At 49.5% G+C, this 22,647-nt stretch overlaps 1 protein-coding gene across 1 annotated transcript in view; it reads left to right on the top strand.

The window, feature by feature from the left end:
• The window catches only part of FAM178B (family with sequence similarity 178 member B), a 100,788-nt gene that overhangs the window by 43,867 nt on the left and 34,274 nt on the right, over nucleotides 1-22,647 (top strand). The window contains exons 9-12 of the mRNA XM_045204780.2: nucleotides 9,332-9,446; nucleotides 16,564-16,657; nucleotides 16,957-17,133; nucleotides 17,376-17,473. Coding sequence (XP_045060715.2) covers nucleotides 9,332-9,446; nucleotides 16,564-16,657; nucleotides 16,957-17,133; nucleotides 17,376-17,473 — 484 coding nt within the window. The remainder of the gene's footprint in view (nucleotides 1-9,331; nucleotides 9,447-16,563; nucleotides 16,658-16,956; nucleotides 17,134-17,375; nucleotides 17,474-22,647) is intronic.

Below are 22,647 nucleotides of genomic sequence, written 5' to 3'. Positions count from 1 at the left end.
AAATTTTATTTTTGGTCTGATCCTTGCCAGTGAACTAATATACAATTGATTTTTATATATTGACTTTATATATTATGACCTCAATAAACTCCTACTTTGCTGAGAATGTTTATCAGGAGCAGACATTGGATTTTGAGATGATTATATGATGTTTCTTATTTAGTTTTTCAGTGTGGTAAATTACACTGATTGATTTTTGAATGTTTGTTCTTTTATCCTTGCCTTCTGGAATAAATTCTACTTGGTCAGGATGTATTAACTTTTTATGCGTTGTTAGATTCAATTTGCGAAGCTTTCATTAAGAACCCTTACCTTTATGTTCATGAAGGGTATTAATTTGTCATTTTCTCCTTCTGGTGTTAGCATCAGGGTCATGCTGACTTCTTAAATGTGTTGAGAAGTATATCCCTTTTCAATTTTCTGGAAGAGTTTGTGTAGAACTGTTATTATTTATTCTTTAAATGTTTAGTAAAAGTAGCCAGTGAGGCCATCTAGGCTTTTCTTTGTGGGAAGATTTTTAACTACAAATCTGATTTTTAAGATAACTATGTGGCTACTCACATGATCAAAATCTAACTTGTGTCCGTCTCATCCAAGATGTCAGGGCTACTGGTACAGACTTTTCATAACGCTCGCTCACTGCCCTCTTACCGTCTGCTGGACCAGCGAGGGCTCCTGTCTCACTCCAGTACTGGAGTTTCTCTTTCCCTCTTTTTCCTGATCCGTCAAGTTATTGGTCTACCGACTTTATTGATTTTCTCAAAGAACCAGCTTTGGGTTTAATTGATTTTCCTTATAGTTTTTCTGCTTTCCGTTTCTATCTTTATTATTTCATTTCTTCTGCTTATTTTAGGTTTGATTTGCTCTTTTTTCCCCCAGTTTTTTAAGGTGGAAACTTAGCTCATAGTAACTCATCTTTTTCAAATTTTCTAAGTTATATAATGGACCTATCATGTTAGTTTCATGGTACATTTACATAGTTTATAAATGTATACTTGTTGGAGATATAAATTAAAAATTGTTTTTGTTATCCTCACCCAAGGACATTTTGTCGTGGCTTAGAGAGAGAGAGAGAAAGAGAAAGACATCAATGTGGGAAACATCAGTCGGTTGCCTCTTGTACACACCCGACCGGAACCCGCAACCTAGATATGTACCCTGACTGGTAATCGAACCCACAACCTTTCGGTTTATGAGATGATGCTCCAACTAACTGAGCCACACCAGCCAGGGCAAATAAGATGTTTTAATGACAGACATGCACATCAGAAAGTTTGGAGACTGCCAAACGCATTCTTTGATTGGAACTCTAGACTGACTCATTGGAAATTTTGAGCAGAGACGTATCTTAGGAACATGGGAGGCAAGACTGGTGACAGAGCGTTGGGTGGGGTGGATGGAGCAGAGACAGGATGTGGACAGTTCCCACCTTGGGAAAAACTCCGCAGCAGCACAGGGCAGCATCACACCACAGGTGGAGTCGTCACCTAAGTGGCCAGCACCAACCTCTCAGGACTGTTCTCTGAGTCAGCAGTGATGACAGATGTACAGCACCTGGTGCATAGTGGACACTCAAAACATAACAGCTGTTTCAAAACAAACATGTATTTTTTCATGAATCAGAGCTCATTAGATAAACCAAAGGAACTGAGTAAGTAGCACCAATGTCGTGAGTACTGTGTGTACCTTTTCTTAATTTTTATAGTTCTGTTTTTGCCATTTCTGTTCCAGATGGTGGGATTTGACTTTTCTTTTTGTTTTCCCAGACGGTTTTTAAGCAGTCAGAAATCCTTTTGTCTACACACCCAGTGGGCACTTTCTGTCCTTTACTGTCTCGTGAGGAGTTGCCTGCACTTCACCTGATCTGCCTCTCGTGGTGCGTAGGACAGCCTCCCACTGGCGTGGCAGGAAGCACCCCACTCAGAGCCTCCTGGAGCCTCCCAGAGTGGACAGCTGCCCCTGGGGATCCATAAGGCCTTGTTAGTGGGTCACATCTCCACTGGCAGTGACAATAGCAGTGGACACATGTGGGTAACCTTCACTCACTAACTTCACAGGGCAGGTGCTGCTATCCCCAGGCCTGGAAAGGTGGCCGGGACCCAGGTCTGCCATCAGCGGTGCTCTTAATCCCCACACGGGTACTGTGCGGAGGTTGTGTAGACCCAGACCTGCAGGAGAACCAGCAGGAGATCCCATCACCCAACTCCTACGGAGCCGTCATTGGCCTGGCACAACCCCTTGAAAATCTCCAGTTGCAATGCAGCGATAACAGTAATTCAATTTCATAGTTGATCCTCATTTTTAAAATATCAGTTGTAATAAAAGTAGTTTTGTTGAAAATAACAGCTAACATTTCTAGAGAGCTGTGCCAGGCACTGAACCCAGGACTTTGCCTGTCTCATTTAATCACCACAACACCCCAAGTAGGCAGTTCTCTTTTCCCACTTCACAGGTAGTCGGCGCTGGAAAGCCTGAAAGAGTTGCACACTCTTTGGGTGACACTCACAGTCTCCTGTGTGCTTGACCAGACCCTACCTAGTCCAGCTCACTTTTTCATATTCTCTCTCGGTCTCTGGGCTCCGGGCTTGCCGGCCTTCTTTTCCTCCCTTCTTCTTCCTCCCATCGTCCCCGGCCTGGCTGCACACCTCCCTCCTCCCAGCAGCTCTCTGCTTTTGCCTTCTCAACTCCATCTCCTCTGCTGGCTCACCTCTTTGGCACTCTGCCCCGTACCCTATGTCTAGCCCCCCTTCCCTCTACTCTAACACTCCTTTTCTACTCTGTGGCTCTGGTCATAGTTAACGGTGAATTCTTTGGTTCATGTTGTCTCTTGCATTAGGCTGTGAGCTCCAGAGCACAGGGGCCACGTCTTTGCTTGTTCTCATTTAGCCTTCTTTGGAGTTCCTGGCAGCTACATGAGCCAGGTACACAGCAGGACCCAGGCATTACTTGCGGAAGGAGAGGATGAGTCTTGGAAAATACGTGTGTTGCCCATGGCAGACATCAGCATCTCGTCCCCCCAGCTTCTCTGACCCCAATGGGTCAGTTGGCTGTGGAGCTCTGTATGCCGGCCAAGCCCTGGGCATGCAGTCTGGTCCTCTGAGGTCAGGACAGAGGGTCCGCTGGCCCCATGCAGACAGGCATGTGTGCTCTACTCCAGCCCAGCCAGCATCTAGAACATTTGCCTCCTGACCACCACTTCATCCCACCCCCTGTGCAGCCAGGTGGCATGGCGCTGCTCTCGTATGCAGCCGACGTACAGGTGGGTTAACCCTGTAATGCTTTGGAAGAGTACCTGGCCAGGACTTATTAAAGCTCCAGGTGATTCTCCTGTGCAGCCAGGATAAGAAGGAGCTGGGTTAGGGGGACTCTGGCCAAGTGTAGAAACAAACCTCTTGGTGGGGTGGAGCGGAGCCATGCAGTGACGGATTATCCCACCTCTTGAGCTCAAGACTCTCGACCCACCTTCTGAAAAGTGGAGGAAAGTACTGTGACTGACTTGAATGTGTTTGTCTTCAGAAAACGGCAGTGTGCCCCTGTACTCGGCCTCTAGCCACCACAGTGTTTAGCGGTTGCCGAGTGTCACAAGGCATGGAGACCAGAGTCCTGTGCTTGAGGCAGGTCTGCAGTGCAGCCTGGCCGTGGGCATTCTAGAACCTCCCAGCTGACTCCAGTAAACAGCGGGGGCTGCGAGCCTCAGGGCCACTGTGCAAGGCCAAGGGCCGGGTGTGCACGAGGAGTTGGGCTGCCTTCTCAGTCCTCCCCCACCCTACCTCACCTGTTTCCAGCACTGGAGCATGTGAGGATGGCCCGTGTGCCACTTTGGAGCAAGGGCCACACTTTCCTTAGCTCAGCATTCCTGAACTTGGCTGCATATTGGAAGTACTGGGGAATTTTCAAAAACTCCAAAGCCCAAACCACACCCCAGACTAATTAACCACAGACATTGGGGTGGGACACAGGTGGTAGCCATTTCTCCCAAAGCTGCTCCCAAAGTGATTCCAAAATGTGCAGACAAGCCTGAGACCCACTGCTGTGTCCTCGGCGGCATCCTTGGTCCAGAAAAGAGCGCACACCCTGGTCTCCACACACTGCCGTCCCTCAGATGCGGGCCCGCTGCCCGCGCTGCTGGCTGTGCAGGCTGTTTCTTCTCCTCTTTTCTCTTCTCTTTTCTCCTCTTCTCTTTTCTTTTCCTCCCTCCCTCCCTCCCTTCCTTCCATCCTTTCATTTTTTTAAAGAATTCTTTGTTGTTGTTGTCATATTTTAGAGCAATTTTAGTCTTTCAGAAAAATTAACAGAAAAGTACAGAGAGCTCCCCCCCACACACACATACCCACAGTTTCTCCTGTTAGTAACATCTCACATTAGTGTGGTGTCTCTATTATGATCGACGAGCCATTCATGAAACATTATTAACTGAAGATTGTTGTTTAAATTAGGATTCACTCTTCGTGTTGTATATTCTGTGTGTTTTAGTAAGTGTGTGATGGCATCTCTCCACCACTGGAGTCTCATACAGAACAGCTTCACTGCGCTAAAAATCCCCCGTGTTCCCCCGTCCATTCCTCCCTCCCACGCCCAGCCTCTGCAACCGCCAGTCTCTTACTGTCTGTATAGTTTGCCTTTTCCAGGTGTCACGCATATAGTTGGAATGATACTGCATGTAGCCTTTTCAGAGGCTCCTTTCACTTAGTAATGTGCACTGGAGGTTTCCCATGTCTGACAGCTTATTTCTTTGCACTGATCAATAATACTCCATTGTCAAAATCAACCAGTGTGTTTATCTGTCACCCACTGAGAGACATCTTGGTCGCCTCTAAGTTTTGACAATTAGGAATAAAGTTGCTATAAACATCTGTGTGCCGCTTTTTGTGTGGGCACACATTTTCAGCTCCTTTGGGGAAGATACCACGAGTGCAGTTGCTGGATCATATGGTGAGCCTGTGCGTAGTTTTGTAAGAAACGGCCAGACTGTGTCTGAAAGTGGCTGAACCATTTCGCGTTCCACCAGCAATGAATGGAAGTCCTGTTGCTCCACGTCCTGCCAGTATTTCCATGTCTCCACAGATCAGGAATATTGCAAAGTCTCAGGTTCAGAAATCCAAAGTGAGAGAGAACCTTGTGAGTCATGCACTCAGCGACACCACTGGGAAGCTCTCTGGTTGAGTCCAAATTTGTCTCAAGTCTTGCTTTCTAAACTTTGGCTGGTGATCTCCTAGTGCCTTCCTGAGTCACACCGAGAGGGTTCCTCATCCTTAACAACAACTTAAGCATGCATGACAAAGTGGCAAAGTGAGGAGGTGGTTGCCTGGGGTTGAGACGTAATAGCTGGGCCTCTTGCAGCCATTCTGGACTGTGAGGTGACCTTGAGAAGGACAGGCAGAGCAGAAGGTGGGCACCCAGGATCCTACAAATCAGTCAGGTCCCTGCACCAGCGTGGCCCACCCACCTCTGGACTTCTTTTTTATCAAAGAGAATTAAAATCTAGCTTGTTTGAGCCCAGGTGGGTTTTTTTGTTTTGTTTTTGGTCTTTTTGTTATTTGCAGCTGAACCTAAATCTATCTGAGACCAGTGGTTTGGTGGTTTGGCACAGTGCAAGTCTGTCCTGCACACGAGTGCCTGGAGTCCTTGACGGTGTTAGGTGACACCAGGTAGTAGTGTGAGTTACAGAGGGCAGAAAAGAGGAGAGGTGGCCTGGGGACGGCATCACTTACCCTGAACACACCCTCACTCCCATGAATAAACAGACCAGGCCAACAGAGGCTGTGTGTGGGGCTGGGAGTGTGCGCAGGATGTGTGTGTGGTGGGCGATGTAAGGGCACACCGATGTAAGGGGGTGGGTGCAGGCTGGGTGACACAAGTAGGCAGAGGGGTTGTGGGGCACCAAAGGGAGGGCCTTGTCTCAGGAGGAATGGGGAGCAAAGGGAAAATGAAGAAACCCACGGGCAGGTTGCACAGTGGGCAAGAAACAAAAAGAAGCTTCCGAAAGAAGGTGGGTAGAGCAGGTCTGGAGAAGGAGCCCGTGGGGGTAAGAGGCCAGGAGCAGGGGGTAGGTCAGGGCTTGTCCAAGTCCTGCTAGACGCCAGCTCTGCTGTGAGAGGCCCTGTCGCTGTAGCTGTGCCGGTGGCGTGTGTGCACTTGTGAAATATGGACTTGATAGGGTTTTGCCTTTTTCGCCACATAACGGATCACCTTGGTAACATCACCCCCTCCCCACAGGACCAGCAGTCTGCAAGGCAGCCAGTCCCCCACCCTCGGCCTTGTACCCGCCCTAGTACCCCGGGCTCCTTGCTGGGCCTGAAGGGAGGAGCTGTGTTCTGGCCTCAGATCCCTGCAGGCTCTTCCTTCTGCTGTGACACCACTCCCTGTCACCCTGGCCACCTTTCTCCTGTGCCACGTTCGCACCCAGTGTCATCTGTGTATTCACTTGTCACATGCAATGTCTGACTCCCCACCAGTTCATCAGCTCCACGAGACCAGGATATCTCTCTCCCCCTCTCTCCCTCTCTCTCTCTCTATCCCCCCCCCCTCCCTCTCTCTCTCTCCCCCTCTCCCCCTCTCTCCCTCTCTCTCTCGCATTGCTAGGCCCCTAGCATCTAGAATAGCAACTGGTGTTCACTGACCGTTTGTTGAGTGAATAAAAACTTTAAATGACTAAGGCTAAATCAGTGATGTTGAAACAAGTTTAAATTTAAATAGGAAAGTGCTGAGGGAAGTTCAGTAGTTAGAGTTGGGAGGATGAGACCATAGGTTTCTGAACCTCCTCTCAAGGTGGAAGGCCCCACACTCCGGTTAGGATGGGGCTCTGTCTGATGGATTGGTAGCTCCACTGCCTTTAGAGACAGCCCCTTCCACCCCACCCCCGACCCTGATGCAGCAGAGCCCCGCCCCAGGAGGTTCTTGGGATGTGTGTGTTTTTCCCATTCACTCGGTAACAGTGCCAGGAGAAAGTGGTGTTGCGTGAACTAACAGCTTCTCCTGAGGCACAGATGGAAAAGTTACTCTTATTTGAGGCCTGATTCTTTTCGTCTCCTGCCTTCCTTCAGAGCACTGGTTCCATCCTGTGAGAGCCTCCAAAGGGACGCTTCCAGGCCCTCAGCCTCTAACCAGAGCCCAGCTGTGTAGGCTGGCAGCGCTGGCAGCACAGGCAGCACAGGCCAGTCGGTCCCCTGGGGACTCACCTCAGATGACTGCTGTGGGCGGGAAGCATCTGAGGGAGACGGAGCTGGCAGCTCCGTGCCTGAGTTAACTTCTGTGTCAGCTCTCCAGAAAACCCTCACTCGGGAAACACAGTGCTCAGGAAAAGCTGAGCTCGTGGCCTACTTATGGGCGCAGCATTAATTACGGGCTCTCTGGTGCCTGTCGTCACTTAGCCAACTTCTGGGGCTGTGAAGAGGACTGATTTATCCCAAGGCACCCCAGGCCCCTCTCTCTGAAACTGCTTCTGACACATCAGCCTGGGTTAGCTGCACTGCAGAGTAGTTACTGGGTCGGAGTAAGGACAGGGGACAACATGAGACTGGTGGGGCCAGTGCCACTGCTGTCGGGGTTCAGAGCAGCAGAAGCACCTGTGTGGGCCCTGCACAGCCCCCTCTGGGGTCTGACACCACTGGCAGGATGTTATGGCCCAGCTGGGCCTCCCAGGCCTCACCCTAGCCTGATTCTCTTTCCATACTTATCTTCCCCTCCCTGAAATGTCCATGGGCCGCCCACACGTGCGTGCTCATACGTGCACCATCCCCAAGGGCCCCGGTAAACAGCTCTCCCTCGCCCGTGGAGTTGCATTGTGTTTTGCAGACTTCATTCTTCCCAGCTCATTTGTGAAGCAGGCAAGGGGTATCATTACCGTTCTCTTGTTAAGCTGCCCGAGAGGAAAAAAAACAAACAAGGAAAGTTTTTCCTCCTCCAAGAATCTAATTACTTGTTGGGTGAGCCCTGACCCATATACATTTCCAAAGAGAGAGACACTTGATGCCACTGAACCAAGGTCCTTGGATGGGACTAAGGGACCCTCTGCCTGCCACTCCACCAGCTGCCGGCTCTGTAGCCAGCCTGGACCGGGGCCACAACTTTGCAATGAGTTTCAGCTACCTGATTATTTGTCTTGGTCTCTGGACGTGCCTCTCTGTCTTTGTCACTTCTGTCCCTGTGCAAGGCACACGCTTGCTTTCCTGCTGCCGGTGCCATGTTTCTTGCCTTCCTCTCTCGCCTCTGATCAGGCTCTGCACTTTTCGCCTGCTTAGGTTTTTGCATGAACACATTCTTGTCTTCATTTGTCTGCCTGGCTCCTCTGCCTCCTGGACTGTGGGATCCCTGAGGTCAAGGCCTCTACTGAGTCACCTTTGTGGTCTTAGCACCTGGCATGATCCCCGAACACATGGGGTGCCGGGAGGTGGGCCTTAGGCAGGAGCATTCGCCATCCGATGACCAAGCTTTGCCCTGCCCACGTACCAGCCCAGATCCCAGGCTCTTGATCCAACACCTCAGTCCTTTCAAAGTCTGCGTTTGTGTTCTGACAGTGCCATCGTGTTTTGTGACTTGTTTTCCATTTCCCTCTTAGCCATGCATTACTCAGTCAGGTTTGATTAGGGTTCTCTCCCTTCCTTCCTTCCTTCTGTCCTTCCACTTCCTCCACTGCATCTCTGGTTGGACATGAAGGTGTCCTATGCAGAGAGGACATCATAGCATTTCACCTTTAGGAAATATGCCCAGACACACAGTTTTCATTTTTCTGTTTTCCTTTTCTGAAAATGTCCTTAAGTAGTCTGACAAAGGCCCTGAGTGTTTAGGTTTTCCCCTTTGTTGATGTGGTCAGATTCTCACTCATGTTTTGTAAACTCTCAAGAGAAGATGGTGCTCACAGCCCAAGCTTGCTGAGAAGACACCAGCAGGGGTGGTGGGCCTGGGAAACCTGGATGTCACAAGAAGGACAGTGGTCCTCTGTGACGGGGAGCCTGGGGCATCAAGATGGGTGTCTTCTGAGTCTTGAAGTTTTCAGGCCTCTGGTCCCGGGCTCCCCATCTGGCTCAGCTCTGAGCAGCTTAGCGCCCTGATGGCTGCCTGACGGAGGTGGTCAGGGCACCTTCACCCTAGGGCTCTAGCACATGGAGGCGGCTATAGGTTGAAGATCATGGAATTGAAGACCAGGTTCCCAAAGCTCCAATGAGTGTGAGAAAACCAGTGGGTGCTTTATTTCTCCAGATGATACCTGTTCCAGAAAACGCAGAAATGGGTCCCCTTCGGCCAGGGCTGTCTCTCCCAGGCCTTCCTGTGGGAGTAGTGTACCCCGTCTTCCTCTGCCCACTCTAACCCTTGCCTTCCTTTGGCCTGACAGATGGAGACCTGGGCATGTGGTGCCCCTCGCTGTGCGAGATCATAGAGGTATTTCACAGTCTGGGGGCCCACAGCCCTGCTTTGTACCCGCTGGGGCCGTCTCAGCACAGTAAGAGGTGAGTGCCTCCCCTTCCGCTCACCCTCTCTCATTTGTTCACGGGGCACTGGCCTCTGTTCAGGCCCACCAAAGTGTGTGTGTTAAATAGGGGCGGGTTTTCCCATGCCATCACACCTCAGTACAAATGTTAAGAAACAAAACAAAGTATCACCTCCCCTCAAAAGAAAGATTCTTCTAAAAATATATTCATGCTGGGAAATATTAATTTAAAGTATTTCCTATTCTATAAATGTAATACAACTGGCCAGTCGTTGCACAAAGCTATCTATTTTATTATTTGTGAAATGATCCTTAGCTCAGTGAGCTATTATAGGTTAGAAAAAGAAAGATATCCTCTGATTTTTAGATAAAATTATGTACATTTTTCTTTTTTTCCCAGGGTAACAAAATTTCTATTGTATATTTTCCATTACCATTTCTCCCCCTGTGCCCCCCTTCCTTCCCCACCCTGCAGTCACCACACTTTGTCCATGTCCATGAGTCCTTTTTCCTTTTTGCTCAATCCCTCCACCCCCTAATTCCCCACGGAGCTATCAGCCTGCTCTCTGTGAGTCTGTCTCTTTTGCTTGTTAGTTCAGTTTGTTCATGTGAGGGAGATCATGTAGTATTTGTCTTTCTCTGACTGGATTTTTTCACTTAGCATGATGTTCTCCAACTCTATCCATGCTGCCGCAAAGGGTAAAATTTTCTTCTTTTTTATAGCTGAATAGTATTCCATTGTGTAAATGTTCCATAGTTGTTCTATCCACTCATCTACTGATGGACCCTTGGGCTGCTTCCAGACCTTGGTGATTTTAAATAGTGTCGCAGTGAACATAGGGGTGTTTATGTTCTTTCAAATTAGCGTTTCAGGTGTCTTCGGATAAATTCACAGAAGTGGAATCCCTGGGTAATAAGGCAGTTCCATTAAAAGCTCAAATAAACAATTTACCTTTACACTTAAAGGGATTTGAAAAAGAACAACAAACAAAGCCTAAAGTGAATAGAAGGAAGGAAATAATAAAGATCAGAACAGAAATAAATGGAATAGAGTCTTAAAAAAAAAATACAAATGATCACTGAATCTAAGAGCTGGTTCTTTGAAAAGATAAACATGATTAACAAATCTTTAACCAGACCCAACCAGAAAAAGAGAGAACCCAAATAAATAAAATCAGAAATGAAAGAGGAGAAATAACAACTGACATCAAAGAAATACAAAGGATTGTAAGAAAATATTATGCACAATTAAAAGCCAACAAACTGGACAACCTGGGCAAAATGGATAAATTCCTAGAGACATATAATCTTGCAGAACTACATCAGGAAGAATCAGAGAATCTGAGTAGACAGACGATACCCAGTGAAATGGAAATAATATAATCAAGACACTCCCAGCAAAGAAAAGCCCGGACCGGACGCTGCAAGGTGAATTTCACCAAGCATTCCAAGAAGAACTAACAGCCCTCCTTCTCAAACTATTTCATAAGATTCAAGAGGAGGGAAGACTCCCAAGCTCACTTCATAAGGCCAGCATTATCCTAATTCCAAAACCAGATAAAGACACTACAAAAAATGGAAAGTATAGGCCAACATCACTGATGAGCACAGATGGTAAAATCCTCAACAAAATACTAGCGAACCCAATACGGCCATACCTCAAAAACATCACACATCGTGATCAAATGGCATTTATTCCAGGAATGCAAGGTCAGTACAACATTCACAAATCAATAAATGTAATACACCACATAAACAAAAAGAAGGATAAAAACCACATGATCACCCTGGCTGGTGTGGCTCAATAGATTGAGTGCCAGCCTGCAAACCAAAGGGTCGAGGGTTCAATTCCCAGTCAGGGCACATGCCTGGGTTGCGGGCCAGGTCCCCAGTGTGGGGTGCACCAGAGGAAACCACACACTGATGTTTCTCTCCCTCTCTTCCCCCCTCCCTTCTCCTCTCTGAAAGTAAACAAATAAAATATTTTTTAGAAACCCCACGTGATCATATCAATAGACGCAGGAAAACATTTGATAAAATCCAGCATCCCATTTTTTATTAAAAAAAAAAAAACAAAAAACTCTCAGCAAAGTGAGAATAGAGGGAACATACCTAAGGACTTTTTTGAAGTAAGAAAAAGTTACTAAACTTGCTGTAGCCCACGTGGTGAAGCCCAGAGTCTGAGGGAATTACAGAACAACTCCACATGAGTGCCTGAGAATCTTAAGTGTGTGAACTGCCCAGCTCCGAGACCTAGGGTCACAGAAAAACCAGGCACAATGCGTCTTACTGCTTTGGTTGACATCTCTTTCTGCCCCTTCCTGACTCAGAGCCCTCGCTACCCTGCCTCTTCCAAGACATGTCCCAATCTTTTCAGTCCATCTCCAGGCCTCTTATCTGGCTCACACCTAATACCTCATGGCCACAGTTGTGCAGGATATTTCCACAGTGCTCAGCATTATTTTGCGGGTATGCCCTTTGTGCCCCAGGGCTGGGTGGGTACCGAGATGCTAATTTGCATAAGCATGGATCCTGCCTTCCAGGAACAAAGCCATAAATTAACACACTGATGACAGCTGTCGGGTGGGTGGGGACTAGGTCTGGGTTGTAAACGCCTTGCAGAGGTTAGCTTGTTCTATGAGTTACAGTGCATCTAAACTCTTTCTTGAGAATTCTTTCAGAAGTTGGTTTGAGATACAATGGAGCATTTAGAACCCTGAATGGGTTGTTATATGGGAGCGCCTCCATCCTGCAGACGGACCCTCATCCCAGAAGGTGCCCAGCCCCCTTCCTCTGCTGTGGTAGGCAGATGTTCACCTGGGGAGAAGGTCCAAGTTTTCTGAAGAACCTGCTCCACAACTGTGTTTAGTAATTGTCTGCCAAACCAAACCACACTGGCTGTGCTATAAATACGCACGTGCTCCAGCTCTCCCCACCCCTTGAGCTCCGAATCTGGTGTAATAAGCCACTTTCCCTTCCTGAACATGGAGCTGCAGTCACACCACCATCTAGGATGAGTCAGGAGAGAATTATACTCAGAAAACAAATTCATGTTGGAGGTGGGGTGGGATGCTGTGGGGTTCAGAAGAGTCACTTCTAACTGTTCTGATGAGCACTTGGTGTCCACTTGGCAAGTGGGAGGTAGCTCTGGAGACATAACCACTCAATTCACAAAGCACTCCGCAAAGAGCCACTTCTGTCTCCCCTCCCTTCTCTGTGGCTTCCTGCCACTTTTGCTTCAGGACAAATCCACCTTGTTTGGAGGCCACAGGAGGCAGGCAGGTAGGCACTACTATTGGGGTCCTTTAAACATGCCATCTCAAATACCTGGCAACACAAACCCCAGCATGTAGACTTCCAGCTTTACCAGGGGCAGTTAGCCCTGTGCAGAAGGCAAGCAGAGCCACGTTGGCCTCAGCCCAGGCCCAGAGCACCACCAGAGCTACTTGGTGACAGCTTTGCCCCTTTCCTTGGACCCCGCACCTTGGGCTTGCTGTTGACACCATTTCCCAAGAGGATTTAGAACTGGCCCCAAGGAGCTGGCGATGGCTACAGGGGTGATTCCCCTGTCACAACACTGTAAGAGCAGGTTGGGACCACCTGCCAAACCACTCGACCTGGGGAGGTTTTCCTGCCTGGACACAGCACCGTTACAGAAGCAATCAGGTCCTGGACACCATCCTGTGACCTCAGTGGGGAGGGGGCTGTCAAAGATGCTCAGGTATGTTTCCTGGCTGGCTGCCTGGCTGGCTGGCTACTGTGATGGTGAAGCTCTGAGAGTCAAGGGGTGGGAGGATGATGCCTCCAGGGTGTTAGGAACCAGCTTCTAGCTTTTCCTCCATCAAGGGTGCATGGACCACAAGAGCAAGTGCGTGGCAGGTTGCCTGCTCCCCACCACCCTCCTCATCTTGACTAGGCTTACATGAAGCTTGTCCCATGCCAGCTGAGTCCATGTCAGGCACATCTCTCTGTCAACTTCCAGGGATGTCCCACTAGGGGTCCCCTGGCAGAACAGGTGGATCTCCTACAGGGCCCCCACAGAACTTTGCGATGGCCAAGGCTGGAAACAAGGGCTGAGTAGTCTCTGCACGTGGGCCCATGACTTGGCTGACATTCCAGTTGCTATGAGAATTTCAGGTTTTCCACCATCTGTTCTTAACCTCAGATTTCCTTAAAGCCCATCACCATCTTATGAGAGCTCCAAGACTTCCTTTCAGAAAGACATAGCTCTTCCGCAATGGACATGTGCAGGTGGTCTGATGTCCACCTGATGCCAAAGGAGTAGCCCTCTGCCAGGGATGAGGCTGGGACGGTGAAGTCAGGAGGCTGTTGGGGGTGGGGGGAACAGAGGAGGAGGGACTGGAGTATGGACACTGAACGAGAGCTCCAGCATCCTCAGAGGAGGCTGTGCCACATGGCTACGTAGTCTCATCTGGGAAGAAAGGGGAGGGCCTCAGGTAGCCATGGCTGGCCCTCCAAGGCCACTTCTGATTACAAAGCCCAGCTGAAGAGCCCTGGTCAGGTACACAGGACTGGCCTCGAAAGGCCAGCAAGCCTGCTGTGGTTGCCCAGTGCTGGAAGCCTTCTTCCACTTGGTCTTCTGAAAGGTTAAATTGATGCAGTGCCCAAACGGGTGAATAAATGGCAATCCATTGAAAGGGCATGCTGTTGGTAACTGGCTCCCTTGGGACAGTGTAATCCTATCCAGGTAAAGTTTGCCTTTCCTTCCCTTTCCATTAGCTTAGCATCGACTCCTCAGCTGCTGTGGAGCAGAGCTGACAGGTCCGGCTTGGCTGAGCACTGCAGAGCTCAGGGAGAGAGCGCCCTGCAGCCTGCATGTGGGGCTCTGACGGCGGGCCTTCAGAGCAGCACATGGTCACTTGGTCATTTGGTCGTGGTGGTGGCAGTGCCCACACACTTCCTCGCCTCCTCCTGCTGAGAATGCCGGAGCTCCCACAGATAGTAACTAGTATTTTTTTCAGCCCTTGGGAAAAACATATATGGAAACTGAGTGACGCACCCTCTTAAGATGACTCAGTGAGTGTAGAACAGTGTCGTTGTGACCCAAACTCCAGCCCCTGGATGCTGCTCACAGGGCTGTGAGCCCTGACCTAGCCAGCTGAGGACAGGGACCGAAGGGCGTCACAGATGAAGCTGTTTTGCTCATGGAGTCACATCAGCTCACTCTTCACCTGCTGGGTGCAGGAGGGGAATGGGGTTGTTAGGTTGTGAATTGCTGTGCTCCATGGCCCCCTGATGTGAACAGTGGTGGAGGCCTGGGGATCAGCTGATGCTGCACCCCAGGACAGCAGTCACAGACTACACGATTCAGTCAAGTGGGTCCTCAAGAAGGGGAGGGAATGGAGGAACCTGCTCTGGTCTGCTGCTTCCCAGGAGAGGTGGCACAGGGAAATAAATGCTGACTGTCTGGCACACACGCCAGGAGGCAGTCCCCTCTCTCCAGGGGGTGCTGGCATTCCCTCCCAAAGAAGAGAGGGCTCTGTCACAGCCACACTTCCCCTCCCCAGCTGGAAGAAGACATCACCAGCTCCCATGTGCTCCAGCCCAACTCCCTCGGGCAGCAGCCAACCATCTGAAAACCCACTGCTCCCAGCAGAGGCATGAAGCCCACTCGGTGATGCCCCACCCTTCGGGAAATCTGAAACATCCCCCCATGCCTGCCTACCCCGTGCATGCTCACAGGCTGCTACAGCTGCAACTTCATCGCACTGACACAGCCTGCGCATGCCCAGATGCAAATACCAGCCTCGCCCACTTCCCTGGCCTAATAAATGCTAAGATCTGGAAGAAACAGCAGAACCCAGTCCTGGTCCACCGCCCCCAACTTTGGTTTGTTGCTATCAACTTCCCTAGGGCCGAGACAGGGATCTCTCCTTCCTTCCCTCGAAGAAGCAGCACAATGCCGAGTCAAGAAGAGCAGAGGACTTTCCCTGGAGCGTGCGGGAGTGGCGGTGGCCGTTATTGTCGGCAGTGTTGTCTCGTAAGCATCTTCATTTACGGACAGCCCGCTGCCAGCTGGACTCCAGGGTGGTTGACAAGAGTGGAAAGTGGATGAGACACAAAGGGAGCCTTGTCAAAAACTCACTTCACTTACTTGAAACCGACAACATACTCTCGACCACAGAGAGAATCATTTATCCAGTGAGCACATGCCTGGGAAACTTGTGCAAAGGACAGTGTGACCCTGCTCTCTCTGAAGCATCGTGCCACCCTGAGTGTGACTCTAGTCTTTATAGAGGCGGTTTTTGCTTTTTGTTTTGTTGTTGTTGTTGTTGTTTTTAAATATGACTCTGACCTCTAACTTCACCTAGGCTCAACCAGATCTGCTCCGTCACTCGGGGAGCAGTGTCCCTGCTGGACTTACCAGTAGGTGGTGTGTTAGTGTGACCCCTTTGGAGGGCTTTCAAGGATCGTTTTTGCTCTGATTTTCACCTAACCTACCGATTTTGGAAGCTATAGTGTCAGGTACTTCAGGGCATGCAGTCACCATACCTGCATGGACAAACTCTTTTGAGGAAGACTCTTTGAGGGAAATGGAGTACGATTTTCTGGTTTCCAAGTCCCAGAAAACTACAGCAGGAGGCCTGACCAGAATGGTAGCAGTCGAGCTGGCCTGTACGGCCAAGAGTGATCAGCAGACATGGTGGGATGTCAATTCCAAGGTTAGGTGTGAAAGGCTACGGCTTCTGTCCCAGGCAATCTCACTTGCTTTAGGGGAAGCAGGCAGCCATGCTGAGGAGCCTATGGAGACGTAAGGAGCTGAGGCCGCTGACCGTGTGCGTGAGCTTGGGAGCAGCTGCCTCTACCAAGCCTGAGACAACAGCAGCCAACATCTTGGGGTCAACTTCCTGAGAGACCCTGAGCCAGAACCACTGAGCTGAGTTGTTCCTAGATTCCCACCCCTCAGAAACTACGTGAGATAATAAATGGTTTTAAGCCTGTACATTGGCGGTGATTTGTTATGCAGCAATGCAGACCAGCACACACAGGGTCCAGGCCGAGTGGCTCGTCCCTGGGTCCCACGTTCTTGAGTAAGTGTGGCCCCCTCTCTGCCTCAGTTCTCCCCTGATGCCCATTCCTCCTGTTTCCTTCCCTTTGTTTCTGTCTTGCCTTAGAGTGCTTAAAAGGGAGGCTAGCCTGAGCCAGGGTGAGCAACAGGACACCCCGCAGGAGACCGCCTTGGACATCAGCCTGAGCTATATCTATAAGGTGAGTCAAATGGCTGTCTCCACTTCCAATCCAGATCTATTCAACAGGTTAGTTCGGAGAGTCCCATCAAGCACCACTGCAGGCACCAGATGGGCGGCCAGCACTGATGCTATGGCACGCTCACACTCCCCATGCCATCACCTGCCACCCAAGGACCCCACGGGGCCTGGCCTCTGGCCTCACTGCTTGTTTATCTCAGCTCTCACCCAACGTGGCCAAGAGGCTCACAATGCCACCCCTCCTGCCTGTCCTGTCTCCCAGGAAGGCCACACTGCCCTAGTGCTCTCTCTGCTCTCCAGTTCCTGACACTGTGTGCCCTAGTGCAGCCAGGGGCCACCACTGATGAGAACCTCTTGGACCTGATTGAGCTGCTGTGCAGAGCTGGCCTGGACGTGCGGCTGCGCCTGCTGCCCAAGATAGACCTCCAGCAGCTCCTGCTCCTGCTCCTGGAGAACATCCAGGAGTGGCCAGGGAAGGTACACTGAGCCCCTGGGCCCAGCCCCAGCCCAACCTCCTCTGTACGGTCCCAAGTTATCCTTAGCATGCCCTGGATGGGGATGGCACTGCTCCGAGGCCATGAAGCCACTGGAATGCTAGGGAACATCCCTCTTGTCCTGGCCTGCCTCCATGGCCAGCACTCCTCCCCTCCGGGAGGGAGCTGGTGGAGAGCTCAGGGTGGAAGGTGACCCCTCCCCCGCCCACTCTGGTGTCCCCACAGCTCCGGCAGCTGTGCTGTGCCCTGAGCTCCGTGTCTGATCACCACCATAACCTGCTGGCGCTTGTGCAGTTCTTCCTGGATGTGACCTCCCGAAGCAGGTGGGTGCTCCTGCACCTCTGTCTCTTCCTCTGACACTCATCCCACCCTGTGACAGCCAGGTTGTGGGGATCCAGAACCGTCCCCATCAGTCCCAACAGACCTTCCACTCTCAACAATCTCTAAAACCCAGGAGAAAGAACTAAAAATACAACTCACTAATGAGTTCATTACAAATGAAAAAAGCCTAATTTTCTTACCATGGTTTTATTAGCAAAACAATTGTCTTGCACAATTAGCTTGTGACTGCAGGGGTCCCACCCTCTTTTTTGCTGCTCCACTGTCCCCAGTCTTTGGTAGGGGTTCCTTCTTGTCATTCAAACCTCAGCTGCACTGCGTCCCCTGATCATCCCCACTCCCCCCACCCTGCCTTCCACACTCTCAGTTTATCAACCTGTTTTATTTTCTACACAGCGCCGACCTCTGCCAGAAATGATCTTACTGATTGTTTCCTTGTTTATGGCTGCCTCTCCTCCATGTTACTTACTTCCAAGAGAGCAGATACCTTATCTGGGTCACTGCCATCTCACCCCCATCTAGAACAGTGCCTGGCACACTGTTGACCAAGGTGAACAAACTCAGCCCACAGGGAGATAAGACGCATCAGCTGGACCTGACCTCTGTCTCTGCTCTCCTCCTTGCTTCTTCCCCTTTAGGCCACAGGCTCAGGGGATTCATTGCCCTTCCCTGAGCAGGCAGACCACTCTCCAGCCCCTCTCCTCTCCTCTCCTGGCTCTCCATGTGCAGCTCCTCCCACCTAAAATGATAGCCTTTCCCACCCTTCTAATCAGGCATGTCCTGGAGCCCCCCTCAGGAAGACCCCCAGCCTTCACAGGCACCTCCACTGGGGCGGGCTCCCTGCAGCTCCTTCCCCAGGGTGGCTGCTGGGAGCAGCTTGGAGTTTTATTCAGCCTCATGTCCCCGGGGCCCAGCCAGGTTTGATCACCCTGAGACCCAGTCCAGTCCCGAGATGGGCGCTCAGTCTCTTTCCTATGAATCTGGTTGAAGGAGAGGAGGCCTCTCTACAGGCCTGAAAGGGAGGTGTTTGCTCTGTGTTTGAAAGAGCTGGGCTACACACCTATACATCTGTACATGCATGTGCACACACACGATGAACTGCACTCTTTTTATTTTTTTATTTTTTTATTTTTAGAGATGGGAAGGGCTGGAGAAAGAGATGGAGGGAAATGGTTGCCTCTCCCACGCCCTTAACTGGGAACCTGGCCCGCAACCCAGGCTTGTGTCCTCACTGGGAATCAAACTGGCGACCCTTTGGTTCGCAGGCTGGTGCTCAATCCACTGAGCCACACGAGCCAGGGCTGGATTCTTCTCCCCAGCTGCATGTTGTTCCCAGTGTGTGTGCAGTCAGACCCCTCACTCTGGGTATTCGTCCAGTGAGTATCCATGTGTACCAGCTTTACACATTCATGCCGTATCTCCACAGGATAAAGCTCTTGAGGTGAAATTGCAGTCCTAAACTGTGCACATTTAAACTTGGCCTCCAAAAATAGTTGTGCCAATTATTAATACCACCAAATGGACATGAAAACACCTGTTTCTCCACGTTGTCATTAACACTGTGTATCCTCAGTGAGTCTGTTAAGTGAAAAACACCATTCTGTGGTTCTAATTTTTATTTCCCTGATTTCAGTGAATTTGAGAATCTTCTCATATGTTTATTGGCCATTTGTTCCTTTTATTGTAAATTATCTTTGCTATTTCTTGCCCATTTTTCTATCTTGTCATTTATTTTATTATATTGATTTACATGCATATTATATATGTTTCACACATGCTGTACTTCCTCCTAAGGCTGTAAATTGTCCTTTTTAAACCTTTGTATATGATTATCTTTCAGTGAACTAAATTTTTTTTACATTTTTAAAAAAGATTTTATTTATTTCTTTTTAAAGAGGGGAAGGGAGAGAGAAAGAAAGGGAGAGAAACATCAACGTGAGAGAGAAACATCGATTGGTTGCCTCTCACACATGCCCCAACTGGGTACCAGGCCCGGCATGTGCCCTGACTGGGAATCGAACCAGCGACCTTTTGCTTTGCAGGACAACGCTCAACCAACTGAGCCACACAGATCAGGGCTTTCTTTCTTTTTTTTACTTTTTAAAGAAAGTTTTTTTATTTTAGAGTAGATTTAGATTTATAGAAACGTTTGTTGGATAGTACAGAGAGCTGATTGTGATAGGATCTTTATATCTCAGATAGGAAGGCCTTCTGAACCATAAAACCTAAGACCCGTAAAAACACTGAGTTCTGTATCTTTCAGTACTGACACCATTCTGTCTCTGTTGGCTCTTAGTCCCGTCCAGACTCTGTGCATTGTAGGTGTGAGACGGGGATCTAATTTGCACTTGTCCGCCCCCAAAGAGCCAGCGCACCGACACCAGTTTTTTTGTCTCACCTTCATCACATCCTAAACATATGGCATCATTCATCTGTTAGCAGCATGAAGCTTTGATTCCAGGAGTCAGTGGCTGTTTGTCAGTGGGTCTCTTTGTAGCTCTGGGCCCTTGGTTAGTGCCCCTTCAGTGCCAGGAGTGAATAAAATGAGCAGCCTTACCTTGCTTTCAGACAGACATGTCAACCAAGTGACACTTTCTACCAAGAGCTTCTCCAGGAATGAGGTTCACCATCTAGACATGTGTTATTTATTCATTCACTTAGATACCTTCTTGTATTTCTTTCTCTCAATACATAAAGCATGTAAATAGAACAGAGTTCAAAAGGCACCAAGAAGTATGTGTTGAAAATATGCCCATGAACTCCCTGCCCTTCTTGTCACGCCAAGGTGTGTTTCGGCAGTCATTCCAGATTGGATCAGCAGCAGCTTCTCATTTTTTCAGGCACAGTGTACTCACTGTGGCTTTTAGCTGTCCTCCCAACCTTGCTCCCTATGGTGGCGATTTTGGAGAGCTTGCTGGTGGCCTTGTTCTGCCCTCGCTCGTGGCCACCCCACTGGACCCAGTTCCCAGACTGACCGCAGAAAGGAAGGCATGTTGTGGCAATGTGACAATGGGCTGTCACATTCTGAGCCTACCAACTGGCTAAGCACAGAGCAAGAAGTCCCACCAATGTTGACACACGCAGGTCTCCCCCCATCTACCTTGTTGACCAAGACTTTAAGGGATGTGCAAAAGTTGAAAAGGCAAGTTAAAAAGTTAAGAAAAGTTGATTGAAGGCAAAGTTGAGCTTAACCCTGGAAAACGAAAGTAAATACATTGAAAACCACCTGCAGGGGAGGTCCTTGGAGGAAAATCTGTCTGAGCACCATGGGCTCTCCATGGTAGTTCCAGCTGTCCAGCTTCTGTCCAGGCCCAGCACAAGTTCCCAGCAGACCACTGCACCCACTCCTAGGAGCCCTGTTGGGAATAAGACGAGACGGGGGCTGCTTTTGCTCCCCTAAAAGCTGATGGACTTTCCCAGGCTCCCTACATCACCACCTTGAATGTTTATTAAATTTCTCCTGCGTGCTGCTTCTGGGGGTCCTCAGAGTAGAGGGCAGAGTGCCACCACCATCAGCCTGGTCGGCGGACCAAGGCTGCCCAAAACACCACAGAACCGGCCCTGACAATGACAGAGCTCTTGCCCAGCATCAGCACGACGTAGAAACAGGCCCACTACTCCCGTGTTCGTGGTGTGCACTCCCTGCTGTTGCCCTTGCCCTTGCAGGGCAACTCGGCCGAATCAGGCAAATGACTTTAATACGTTCAAACCCTTTGACAAACAGTTTGGGGGACTAGCAATGTTATACTGACAAGGGTGTCTAGCACAGTGGTCTTCATAAGAGTGAAAAATTGGAAATGATTTCGGTGCCCCACCATAAATTAAATTGTGCTCACACTCCAGAATATTTTAGAGCACTTAAAAATGACCTCATGGAAGAAAGGGAAAGTTAACAAAATAGTCCTAAATGAGAAAAGGCTATGGGTCCATATGTAAAGTGATCCCGATTTTATTGGGAGGGGGAGTAGTCTTTGAGGTTTGAGGTTAGTATTAGTGACTTCTGTCGTCTTTGGCATCATCTCTCTTTTCCAAAAACCCTATTGGCCTCCCTGCCTCTGTTCTTATACCCACAGCCTGTTGTCACCATTCAGCCAGAGTCACTTTTACTTAATGGCTTTTCAAAGTTTTGCTACAGAGTATTTTGAACATATACGGAAGACAAGAGAATAGTGTGACGGGCTCCATGCACCCACGCTCCACCTCAACAGACATTCACTGTGGTCACAGTGACCCCCTTCACCCTCACCTGCTCCCCCACCTTTCCTGCCCCAGATCAGTGGGGAACAGATCCCAGACATCAGATCGTTTTATTTCAGTGGGCGTCTCTAAAAGTCAAGGCCCTGCTTTTTAAAACATAATAGTTCTCACACCTAGAACATTTAATGGTAAAAAAACTACCACAGAAAAATTGAGTCATTTCCCTGTCCAAGAATCCCCCAAGGCTTAGCATTATACTTGAAAGGATGTTCATTCTAAGATGGCCTGCAAGGTACCCTGGGACGTGGCCCCTGCCCACTGCTGAACCCTCACTGTCCCTGGGACACACTGGGGACTTGTGTCTTGATATCCCCCCTTTCCAGCACACTGCCTTCCTCCCACATTGGCAGGAGACTCGCCCTCTCACATCACTGTGGTCTCTGCCCATATGCCACTCCTCAAAGATCCTTGCCCGCTGATCCTTTCCACATTAGCTCCTCCTCAGGGCTTCCAGAACCTTACTTTTCTTTGTTTTTCTTCCTGACTTATCATCAAACATCACATGTTGCCTGCATTTATTTATGTGTAATCGGCCTGCCCTGTTAGGAGGATGCAAGCTCCCTGCGGGGGTGTCCTCAGAGCCTGGAACAGTGACTAGGATATCCTGAGTGTTCACTGAATATTGGATGAATAAGTAAGTGCCCGATTTTGGCTCTCTTCCTATCCCTGCTTCTCTGATGGAGATACATTCAGGTTTTGGCTTTTCCTTTTTCTTTTTTCTTTTTTAAGGGAAAGGAGAGAGTTGTTCCCAGACATTGGGCATCCTTCCTGTGCTGGGGGAAATTCCTCACTGTGCCTCCCTGTAGAAACAAGGGCCAGGCATTCCTCTGTCACCTCCTGAGAGCTAGAGCCGGCACACCAGTCAGATGCCCCTGCAGAAGGAGCCTGGGCAGCAGCCTTC

This window comes from Desmodus rotundus, chromosome 5 (assembly GCF_022682495.2).
Source record: "Desmodus rotundus isolate HL8 chromosome 5, HLdesRot8A.1, whole genome shotgun sequence".
In the NCBI taxonomy this organism is placed as follows: Eukaryota; Metazoa; Chordata; class Mammalia; order Chiroptera; family Phyllostomidae; genus Desmodus; species Desmodus rotundus.
This window is presented reverse-complemented; position numbering and strand designations above follow the sequence as displayed.